The following is a 12,832-nucleotide window of genomic DNA, read 5'->3' as shown; positions in this document are numbered from 1 at the left end:
TTTACTTTCTTATTTTTATACTTTCTAATTTTCCTACTTTCATATTCTTTAACTTTCTCCACATTTGTATCACGCATACGTTTTTTTTTTGAGCCTTTCGAATTACATTGCTTTCATAAACTGCTCTGCATTTGAATAGCGCCAATGTTTGTGAACGTGTTTATGAAATTCTACTTTGTCTTTTACTCTGTTGTTTAATTCTGAGCCCGATTGGGCATGCTTTGTTTCAATTCCATTTGTTACGGGCTGATAATTACTTTCCTTATTTACTGAATTTGCACCTAGATTACTTTTCCTTTTTTGCTCTGTTTTCTCTCCAACGCTTTTGAGTCTCTTTTCTCCGTCCCGCTTTCTTCTTTGCTTAGTCGACGTTTTATTTATAACGTATTGTCCTTATACGCTTTATATGCACTGAGACCCTGGATCTGTATGTGCTCAAATCCTTCACAAGACTGAATGTTTTGCTGCCCCGTTGTCTTATTTGATATTGATTGCAAGTAGGGCGTGTCTTGCAAGAATCTCATGTTCCATGTCATCGCGAGACGGTCCTGGGTCAATCTCTTGGCAAAATGTCTAATGCTTAAGGTCCTCGCTGGTCTTATAACTGTCTTCTGTGATCTTAACGTGAAGATCACATCTCAACGCCCTACTGTTTTTTTTTATAATAGAGAGAAATAAGCTTATGGTGGCTTGATAGTTTTGAGTCACAGCAGATACCAATTTAATTTATGAAAAAAACTGCATTGATTGATGTATGTTAGTGTTAGAGGGCCTGTGACTAACTGTCATTTTCTTAAACATTTATAATGTATACCCAATAGAGTAGTGCCCAATAATTACCAAAAGAAATAAAACTTGGTTGATAACATTGTTGTTTTAAAATACTAATATACAGATAACATTAGTTTAGTCAATTCAATCGTATTCTTATATAACTGTTTTCATCTTTCGTTAATTTCAGGAGAAGTGACTTTGGTGTAGCTGGTCCACAGCTCATGTCAAAAAGGGCCAGTTTTAAATAAATAATCGTCGCACTCGTGGCTTAGCAAGGGGGCGTGGTGATGTGTGGCCGAGCGGTTCCCGGGGAATTCATGATGCAGGCGATTCTCACTTAAGTGCACAGGTGAGGAGTCGTCCACATCTGTAATTGTTCCCGGGAGCTGCTGATTGCCACAGCTGATCCATGTCCCGGTAATATATAGAAGCGCGAGATGGCTAGCAAGGAATGAAAAAGGAAAAAAGAAAGAAAGAAAGAAAGAAACGGAGGTTGCAGGAGTGAGGAAGAAGGCATTTTTAAAGGATTGTTTTTTCTATTGTTTTTTTAACCTTCACAATTTCACTTCTGTTTTAATGGATTATTTATTTAGTGAAGATTTTTGATATACACTGCACTTTATTTATTTGGAAAACTGTTTTGTTTTGATTTATTTTTAATAAAAGCACTTGACACTTTTACAACATCCCCTTGTTTCATTGTTGTTCCTCACTGCCAAGCTCATCGGTGACAATAACGATGGTGTCAGGTTCAAGAGCTCCCTGAAGCTGCATGGGAACCTGGAGCGAACCCGCATCATCACAGTGACGTTTTTGTGTGTGCGTACTTTAATGGATAACTTATCTAATACAGTAGAAGAAGGGTGCTACTGCACAAGAGCCAATATTCTTTTAAATTTATATAATTTATCTACATAAAAAGTAACTAATGAGATGCTTAAGTTTGCCAATGACACTAAACTATGTGAAATGTTAGATACATAAATAAATATAAATAAAAAGTGTTGCAAGTAGGAAGCAAAAATGTTGGAGCAGATTACTACACATTATAGGAAGGATTTAAGAGTTGTTGTTCACTTGTCATAGTCCACATCTACATGGTGTGCAAAGCTATTAAGAAGGCCATTAAGGTGTTAGGTTAAGAGCATGATTGGTCGAATACAAACCAAGTGAGGGTATATGATGCACTAGTGAGTTGTCTTCTGAGACCTACTGTGGACAAGGACAGAGATCTGACTCTGATGTAGTACTTTTTCAGGACTTACAGCTCTCTGGAGCAACTATAACCACAAAAACAGCTTTAATCATTTTCTTACATTTCTATTGAGTTCAGGGCAATAAATAAAGTGTGCAGATAGAGCACAAACTCCTTCTCTTTTGTCCTTTGTGTTTTTACAACATAAGTGTACATAAAAATAATATATTATAGCATATATTTTGCAGTATTCATTTTTCATAAAGATGCATGATCAGTGTACATATCATTGACATTTAGATTAAAGCAGGTATGAAGAAAAGATCATAGGAAAGTCAAATGACTACTTACAGACTCCAATTATGCTGACCATTTTAACAAGTAATTTGGGTGCTGAGCAGGGGCTGAAGAAAGGTTCAACAATGTACCGGCCAAATGCCAAAGCCACCACAGATGAGGAAGCAGGCCTAGATTGTTCAAAGGACAACAAATGATTTAATGTTAGGGAGGAAGACAATGCAGATTTTCTTCTAAATCTTTTCTTAATTCCACTTCTTTGCACAGTAACTATTCACAGTGTTCAAAGTTCATACAGCAACTAGGAGCTAAGAAACAAAACTACTGCATTGTTACACAAAGTGACTGTATTTCCCCTTAGACTAACAGGCTGCAATGCATTTATTTACGGTAGCTAAATCCCAGACTGCTACAAAAGTTAAATTTTTCTCATTAGAAATATAATATGTGATTGACACATTACATTAAAGAGTTCAGCACTATTTTGATGCGGGACTGATTTCACAGTATTCAAGCAGAAAGAGACCCAGTGCTTTAGAGAAAAAGACGGGAGGGGGACTGGTCATCTATGTAAATGAGCAATGATGCAAAAGGGAATAAAACTACAGTATTTCATTCAGACATTAGAATTCTGGCGTTTGGAATTAATCAACGTTATTTGCCCAGGGAAATGAGTTACTTCATGTTTATGTTCCTCCTACTGCAAACAGAGACTCAGCAATGGAAGTGATTTTGTCACCAACACTTTAATGATGAGTCATTCTTATCATGCATATCATAATATGTGGTGACTTCACCCATGTGACTTTGAAAGGAAACAATGACACATTTCCATCAGTTTGTGTAATTTTCCACTTAAGGAAATAACAAGCTGAACCTGCATTATTTAAATATTAAAAATGCCTTTAAGTGTAAACTACTGGCACCTTTAGGCACATCTGACCACAACTTGATTTATCATATTCCCAGCTATAAGCCTATTATTAGCTGGCAACCTGTTACCACCAGAATAGAAATGAAGCCTGGAGCCTGAAATGGCTCTGAATGACTGCTTCCAAATGATAAAATGGGAAATGGTGTGGACGTCTCATGGGGACGAAATTGAGGGACTCCGTTACTGCATGACAGACTACAGTATATTAATTTTTGTTTAAACACTATGATACCTTCAAAGGCAGTACATTGCTTTTCAAATAAAAATACCTGAATTAGTAAGGAGCTAAAAGGTCTCCTGAATGAGAAAAAGAGAGCATTCAAACCCAACGACAAAGATGCTATGAAATACACACAGAGAGTGCTGAAGAATGAAGGAAAGGAAGGTTAGAAAGCTAAAATAGAAAACAAACTCACTCAGAATAATATAAAACCAGTTCTGAACCAAGTTTGTAATAGACTTTACCACCTACTGCCTCCTTCCTCCAATGACCAGCCTCCTCATACCATCCCTTCTACATCAACAACTCTACTTCATCTGGTAAGTGACGAGTCTGCCTTTGACTATCAGTATGGATTGTCCTTACCTGAAGAGCAATCAAGGAGACAGTTGAGGAGTCTACACACAGAAAAAGTCACAGGACCAGACTGAATCAGTTCTCAAGTTCTTAAAGCCTGTGCCGACCAATTTTATGGTATCCTCTGTCACCTGTTCAGTCTGTCACTAAGATTACAAAATGTTCTGCTGCTGTGAAAAACATTATGTATTATCCAGTTCCAACATCCCATATCATAAAGCCTTTTGGGAGGATGGTCCTAGACTTTATGAGCCCTCTTGTGAAAGACCACTTGGACCCATTGTTTTTTGTTTATTTTACAAAAATTGAAGTGGGAGATGCAATTATCTAAAGCTTATTCTCATGTAGACAAAGCCTTCAGAACTGTGATGATTGTGGTTTTTGATTTGTCTAGTGTCTTCAATAACTTCCAGCCATCCCTACTAAGAGTTAAGCTCTGAGATATGCAGGTGGATGGTGCCATGGTGTCCTGGATAATGGAATATCTGTCAGGCAGTGAGTTAAGGTCTGTTTCTCTTATGAGGATGTGAACAACACTGAAGTGCCACAAAGGAGATCATTTCTATTACTTTTCACGTCACCCTCTACACCTCACACTATAAATTTAACACCAGGGGCCTCATGTATAAACGGTGCGTACACACAAAAATGTTGCATAAGAACATTTCCACATTCAAATCGTGATGTATAAAACCTAAACTTGGCATACAGCCACGCACATTTCCACAGTGGCGTAAGCAAGTTCTGTACTCGGTTTTGCAGACTGGCGGCACCCAGCGTCAAAGCAGTGCTATTGTTCCTGTGTGGTTACCCTTTCTTTTTTAAACCCACATCCCTGATGCTGCTTTATAAATACACTGAAATTAACTGCATATTGTTTGTTAGTTTAATGCATCTGATTGTAATTAACCTGTAACAATATAATGGTTCACAGAATGGTCAAACAATTCTAAATACAATAGCTGCTTTAGCGTTGTTACTCTCACTGCACCTTCTTCTTCTTCTTCTTCATCATCAAGTCCTTCCGTGAGAACCCTAATTACAAAGAAGACTATTTCATTTATGTTAGGTAGAATACCCAGAGGGGACTGGGCGGTTTCATGGCCTGGAACCCCTGCAGATTTTATTTTTTTCTCCAGCTGTCTGGAATTTTTTTTTTGTTTTTTCTGTCCCCCCTGGCCATTGGACCTTACTATTTTTCTATGTTAACTAATGTTGTCTTATTTTAATTTCTTATTTTGTCTTTTATTTTTCTTTTCTTCATTATGTAAAGCACTTTGAGCTACTTTTTGTATGAAAATGTGCTATATAAATAAATAAATGTTGTTGTTGTTGTTCTATCAGCTTCTCCCGTTAGGGGTTGCCACAGTGGATCATCTTTTTCCATATTACTCTCACTGCACCACTCGGAGTATTTATATCACTGTATCTGAGTGGGGAATCACAGATCTACAGCAGCTGACTGGAAAGAGAATTATCGTTATACAGCATGTAGCACACACTGCCTCAGCCATGCTGTATATTGAACTGCTCTCACACGGCAAATGCTTCAGAGCCTTTCCTGTACAGACCTCGCAGTTCAGAAACAGTTTCATCCCAGGAGCTATAAACGCACTCAATCAGTCCATCAAGTGCTCCTTCTAGAAGTGTTAGTACTTATAAGTACAATCACCTCACTGTAAATTTGCTCTATAGTTATAATATTGCACAACCTGAGCCACTTTATAAAGCGTGTATTTACATATGATGACGATATCATTTTTAAGATGAAATGCAGCAAAATATGTTTATTATATTATACAGATAAAACTTTAACTTTAACTACATGGTGCCGCAGCGCTAGCAAGGAGCTGGAGCTCCGTTCATGGATTTTTCCTGCCTCGCTCTGTACTCTTGCTGGTGCTGATGTGACACTGGAAGGATAGATGGATAGGATAATTAAACACGTACTACGAAGAAATTTCAATGTGCCTTAAAAGTTTTGAAGAATCGGTGTTCTAAGCTTACAGATGGCTTAACATCTATTACAGAGCTGATTGTGTGGCGATTGGGTATTTGGAGAAAGAAAAGTAAGGACAGGAATTGGGGGTTAGTATGTTTGAAAGAGACAGTACTGCTGCAATAAATTATTTCATCGAAGGTCAGGCATGGCGCAGCAAGCATCTTGCGTGAGACATGAACAATCACTGCGCCACTGTGTTCCCATGTTTAATAATATGCTTTAACTCCTATCATCATGAAAATGATATCACGTTTACTTCTCAGTATTTTAATTATTCAGAGAGCTGTAATATTATGAATGTAATGGATTCTGTGTCCTGTTGGAGGAAGAGAAAGCCCGGAAGCACGTAGTGATTCACACACATAGAGCACATAGAAGATCAAATACATAACAAAGCATTTAACGTGCTACTTTAGTTACAATGGGATTGAGAAACTAGTAAATTAAACAATTTTAAGATGAAGTTTATGATGTTCTACTTTAATGACAAAATAAACTACGTGATTAAAGTGGAAATTTTCAAGATTAAAGTTGACATTTCATGCTTCTTTCCCACTGTGTGCCTTCTTTTCCTCTGTACCCTAATAAGCTTTCATATGACACTCAGACGGTTGGCTATGTCTCGCCTTTTCACAGCGACTTTGATATGTGACAACTTCTTGTTTATTTCGGGCACTGTGCGACTTTGTGAACTTGAGCTTCGAGTTTCTCCGACACGCTATGTCACTTGATCAACTTCCTTTTGTTGTTTATACCACTGTTTAAACCAACAAATTGTACGTTTTTCCTTGCCTGCACTTGGTATTCACTGAAATTCTTCTATTTTCCCTTGTGCTTTTGCCATTGTATTTTCACAGAAGGGTGAGCTTAAGGGCTATTTATACTGATTTGCATATTCAAGGAGGCGTAATTCTGGGAGGAGTTGGGGCGGGACAGCAGGAGCATGCATGTGAGTTACTTTTGACGCTGACCGGGATTTATGGAGCGGAACAACATGGAAGTTGGCATTCACACAGATTTATGCATCTGGATTTTTTTTGTGCGTAAACACATTTCCATTTTTGTCCGCACACCATGTTATAGTGTGAATTCTACACACAGCGTTATGCATGAGGCCCCAGGTCATGTGTCGAACACAAATTCTCAGAAATTTTGCATTAATATAGTGTATTGACAAGTAGGATGAGACAGAGTATATGAGTCAAGTGGAAAAGTTTATTGGTGCAGAAAGAATTGTCTGCAGCTTAGCAGGAACTGGTTATTGACTTCCATTGCATCAAAGAACCTCTATGCCTGGTCACTGTGGATGTGGAGGTGGCACACTGCTACAAGTACTTGACGGTCCATATCAATGACAGGCTGGACTGGTCTCGTAACACAGAGGAACTATAAAAGAAAGAGCAGAGCAGACTCTTTTTCTAAGAGACTGTGTTCCTGTAATGTGGGTTGTGACATCCTTCACATCTTCTACAACTCTGTGATGACCAGTAAGATTTTTTATGCTATGGTGTGCTTGGCTGATACCATCACTTTAAGAGAGAACAACAGAATCAACAAGTTAATTAAAAAGGCTGGATCAGTTATGGGGCTCATACTGAGCCCACTGGAGGAGAAAGTAAAGATAATACTGATGACCATTATATGAAATGTTGCACTTCCAGTCTCTGACACGCTTACATTAAGTACTTTTAGCTGAGGAATTTCTCAGCAGAAGTGTATCAAGAAACACTAAAGAAAGTGCTATCTATCTATCTATCTATCTATCTATCTATCTATCTATCTATCTATCTATCTATCTATCTATCTATCTATCTATCTATCTATCTATCTATCTATCTATCTATCTATCTATCTATCTATCTATCTATCTATCTATCACACAGCAGGATTCATAGACCAAATTTTGTATTATTATTAAGGTATAACTGAGAGGTTCAAAGTATCTGTTCCAGTGAGCAAGCTCATTTTTTTTATAGTTGAGATTCTAATGGTGAAAAACTCTTTATCGTTGAGCAATAGTTACAGAACAAATTAGAAGTCTGTTTTGCTTTGTAGTATACATCAGCATATGTCCACATGAAAAAAAAATCCTCACAAGCAATTTTCTAAAAGAAATAATACAAGGTGTGATTACACCAAATTACAAATTTTGTTTTACTAATCACTTTGCCAATGTCAACAATCACTCATGCTAGTTGATTTTCTCATGTACAGTAAAAATACAACATAAAGAACTTTTTTCTAAATGTTAATGAGAGTATGGAGTATTATTTTTTCATTTCGTATTCCAGATATAAACCAGGTGGTAGGCATCGATCATTCACTCTCCATAGATCACATGGAGTACTACCACCCTTTCTCAAAAGATACAATCTAAACCTTTGTGTTGACGTAAAGGCAGTTTATTGGTCTTTCTTGAATTTAGAACTTGCCAAATCTTAATCATTAAAACTAGACAATAAAGAATATATTATCTTCATGCTCAACTCATAAAAAACTTACCGAATAAGAATAAATTGTGCCCAGAGACGAAGAAATGCTAGCATGGGTCCCAAGGTTTCCAGAATATAAATGTAATGTGCACCAGACTTCTTAATGCATGTGCCTAACTCAGCATAGCACAGCGCTCCTAGAAACCAAGCATAAAATAAAGGACATCACTGTAAATGTAAGGGAAAAAAATTCACAAACTATAAAACAAACTAATAGGTCATCTTGTTGAAGCACATACCCTAATAGTTTTCAAAAAAACACGTTCGTGTATCATTTTGGGGCATATAAACTATTAACCAAGCACATGTGCTTGATTGACTGGTTTCTTCTAATTTTCTCTGTCAATTATGTAAACATTTTTTACATTGTAATGTTTTTACATTTGTGACCACAATTAACAAAAAATCAATACCAAATCTCCCACAATACTTAAATGGGTGATAAGCAGGTTAGTAAAACAGATGGGTTAATAATGGGTAATATCTGTCTTCTGAGATTCTAGAATAAAAAAAATAATATAATTTTACTGAAAAAATCTAATTATTTTAAACGATACATGATTTTATAACTTCTTGGAATTTTCAAGAGTGGTTTATTTTAAATGATCTACCGGTATGGAAATTTTTACAATCATCTTTTAAACTAAACAAAATATTATCAATTGTTTACTCTTCGGTGATGAGTCATGAAACAGCAGGTAGCAGAACTTGCCAAAACTGGAAAATGTCTTGTGATAATAACAGACTCAAACTAACTTTTGCGAGAACACAGAAGCACTTTTCATCAGTGTGGCTTCTGTCTTATGAGCTATTTTTGATGTTATTTATGAGATGTTTCTATAGTAGATGTATTGAGTCAATTTTATGTAGAGAATGGCTTGTAAATCTTAAAGTTATTAATAAAAACACAATGAATAAAATTGTGAAAGAGTAAAATGGTAAGAACCCAAATCTGTGACTACTCTAAAAATAAATTTGGAAAAGCAAACTGTATGCTTTCAGAAAACACAAATCCACCAGAAAGCCATCAGAATACCAGTATTATCCATCTGGTCAGAATCTCAGATTACAACAATAAAAATTAACTAGTTCAAATATTCCTTCACTCCTAAAGCTGAAATATACTGTACCTTCTTATAAGATTTATTCTAATTGACAGCTACAAGCGTAGATTGTCTTTTTTATATAATAGATACACATTCCTGAAACTGCTTTTGGGAATATTTACATTTAATTTATTTAAACTGTACTGTCACCAAAAACAACAACTTATGAAGTCAGTACTTTCCTTCCTATTGCAGTCACTCTGTTCTTTTAGAACATTTTATTCATTTTGTCTTCCAAATCTACCCAGCACCTTCCATCTGGCCTAAATTTGATTTACTTACAAAAGCCTATAGAGTACAGGCATACATAAGTACATCTGGAAATACTGTCATTTCCTGATGTGTACTTAAAGTAAGACTGTCAAAGTTAACTTACGTGATTCATTTTCAAAGGTAAAGCATTTATTAAAATGAGGACCATGACCCTAGTAAGGTAACATTAGAGAAAAATTCTATTCCAGTTTTAAAGATTGTCTTTAAATTGACTTATTTTTAAATAAACACATAGCTAACTGAAATCTGCTTCAGTTGTTGTATAAAAGTAGTTGTATATCAATGTAGCTATGCACAAGAACAAAAGTCCTCAATCTGTGTACTACACAAACAGCTGTCAGGTGGTATGTAAAGTAAGAGAATGGTAAAAAAAGTTGTAAAAAGTGGGACTTAAATTAACACTTGTTTACACAGTGGCCAAACCCAACTCACCATGCTTAGCCATGCTTCAGTTTCATCACTTGCTCTCCTGTCTTTTCCAGCTCTGTTCTCCTTTTCAGTGTCTCTTCCACTGCTCACTTTTGCTCCAAGGGAACAACTCACTCTCACTTACACACCTGTTTGAGCAGATCCATGCTAAGATTGAGACTGTTCCATACCCACACACCAGGACTGAGAGCTGTCTTTTTCACCCATTCCACCCACAAGAGCCTAAACAGCATCTCTCTCTCTCTCTCTCTCTCTCTCTCTCTCTCTCTCTCTCTCTCTCTCTCTCTCTCTCTCTCTGTCTGTCTCAGGTCCAGTCCTCCAACAGTATAAGATTTTTAGTTTTGATTAACTTGTTTTATGTAAAATTATTTTTGAACAGTGTTAGAAACAGGCAGACTAAGGCAGCAAAATATGCAATTAAGAACAAAGGTGAATTTTTAACAGTTTTTAATAATAAAAACACAGTTGACAATGTTTGGTAACCTCCATCCTTCCTTTATAAATTAAATACAGGAATAGAAAGAAGCTGAACTTTGCTTAAAGTTATCAAAACTGAAACCCAACATGGACAATAATGACCCTTTGAAACATTGTGGCTTAGTCTTTGCTTCCACAACCCTCCACCACCTTGACCCTCAACCTCTTTCACTGTTGATGACTTTTTTCAGGAAAAGGACCCTGTCATAGGAAGTCAGTTCTCATCACTGCCTAAAAAGGGCCTGCTCCTGAACACACCACAGCCTTCTTCTCTTTTTCTCCTCTCTCCACCAGTGATGTTTACAATCTCCTCTTTAGTCACCTCGCTACCTGTCCACCTAAGCCCATCTTCTCACATCTCCTCCAGGATATCTCTCTCTCACTCATTTCTGTAATTACACACGTTGTCAAAACCTCACTCTGCACAGGCACTTTCCTAAATTGTTCAAACAGGCCGTAATACCAATTCTCGATCTTTCTCAAGTAGGTAATTACAGACCAGAGTCCCTTCTCTCCTTTCTTTTCAAAACACTAGAATGTGCTCTCTCTAACCAAGACTTCTTCCCTCCTTCTACAGAACAGACTGCTTGATATAATCAGGATAAAAGAATGGCCACTCCACCAAGACAGCTCTACTCATTGTTTCTGATGTGGTGGCAGGCCAAATCTAACAACATGTCATGTGTGCTCATCATGCTAGATCTCTCCCCTGCCTTTTATACAGTCAACCACCAGGTCCTCCTTGCCACCCTCCTCGACCTTGGTATCACTGGGATTGCCCTGAAGTGGTTTGAGTCCTAACTTTCAGGGAGATACTACCATGTGTCCTGATGTGTAGAGATGTCAAGCGTGCGCCAGGCAAACATGGAGGTGTCCAAAGGATCAGTGCTGGGTCCTTTTCTCTTCTCTCTGTACACCTCCTCTCATGGCCCTATCATGCAGTCCCATAGTTTTTCCTATCAGCATTATGTTGATGATACAATGATACAAAACTATACCTGTCATTTACTCCAGAAGACCACATGGTATAAAGAAGAATCTTTGAATTTCTCACTGATATTGTAATCTAGATGAAGGAATACCATCTCCAGCTCATCCTGTCACAGATGGACCTTCTTGTTATTCCAGCTTGTATGCCTACTCAGCACCCCATCTCTGTTTATCTTGGTTCACTATCTAACATCTGTTAAGTAGTTACGCAACCCTTGGAGTGGTGGTTGATGATTAGCTGTCATTCAAGGACCATGGTTATCAATGGTCTCTCCGTCTTACAGATTCACTCTGTACAGTATCCACAAGATCAGGCCATATCTTACAGAGTACACAGCACAACTTATTGTCCAGGCTTTGGTCTTGTCATGTCTGGGCTACTGTACCTCTCTACTGGCAGAAGCACTGGCATGTGTCACCAAGCCATTGCAGATGATTCAAAATGCCGCAAAATTCACTCCTCTGGCTTCCTGCATCAGGACATATTAAGTCCAACTCCTTTAAGCTTGCCTACAGAGTATTCAGTGGGTGTGTACCTAAATATATGATGACTCTTCTGAGGTCCTGTACTTCTTCTCAACCACACTGGTCTGCTGTTGAACAGCATCTAATGGTGCAACCACTGCATGGTATCAAATCTCAGTCCAAATTCATTTGATGTTTTGCTCCTGGCTGGTGGAACGAGCAGCCCAACTCTATTCTAAATTATGACTCCCTCAATGTATTTAAGAAGAATTTGAAGAGTCTTTTGTTTGACAAACTTCTGTCTAACTGATAATAGCTGTTAGATGTAATCTAGGAATTGTAACTCAGTTATGTTTTGTTCTGAACTCTTTGCCTGTAATGATCAATTTTGGAACCTTGTTATGTAACACTTGCTTCCAAGCATTCCCCAGACTGATGTTTGCTCGATTATGTCAGTCACATAGGAAAAAAGCATCTTCTGAGAAAACAACTGTAAATGTAAAGACACTCTTTAAAATTAAAATATTATAGGGATCTAACTTGTAAGAGAACAGGCAGATGGAACTAGTGGCGCATCCACATTTTTGGTGCCCCGAAGCTTAAACTCTTATGGGGGCCCCTTTGCAACCAGCAACAAAAGTCGCTTCTGGTGCCCCACCTGGATTATGTGCCCTAAAGCTTAAACTTCATTAGTTTCATACCAGACCTGCCCCCGTGCGGGACTCCACAGGGGCATGTGAGACTCACTGGGGGGAGGACACAGCCATGCACACTGAAGGGAGCTTAAAGGAGGTGCAATTAACATGTCAGAGAATGATCCC

General features: G+C 37.6%; 1 protein-coding gene across 1 annotated transcript in view; it reads right to left on the bottom strand.

The window, feature by feature from the left end:
* LOC114644303 (cystine/glutamate transporter-like) overlaps positions 1 to 12,832 on the bottom strand; it is a 50,232-nt gene that overhangs the window by 32,894 nt on the left and 4,506 nt on the right. The window contains exons 2-3 of the mRNA XM_051929526.1: positions 8,282 to 8,408; positions 2,321 to 2,436 (exon numbers count right to left, since the gene is read on the bottom strand). Of these exons, the coding sequence (XP_051785486.1) occupies positions 2,321 to 2,436; positions 8,282 to 8,408 (243 nt within the window). The remainder of the gene's footprint in view (positions 1 to 2,320; positions 2,437 to 8,281; positions 8,409 to 12,832) is intronic.

The sequence above is a fragment of the Erpetoichthys calabaricus genome, chromosome 1 (assembly GCF_900747795.2).
Source record: "Erpetoichthys calabaricus chromosome 1, fErpCal1.3, whole genome shotgun sequence".
Classification (NCBI taxonomy): domain Eukaryota; kingdom Metazoa; phylum Chordata; class Cladistia; order Polypteriformes; family Polypteridae; genus Erpetoichthys; species Erpetoichthys calabaricus.
This window is presented reverse-complemented; position numbering and strand designations above follow the sequence as displayed.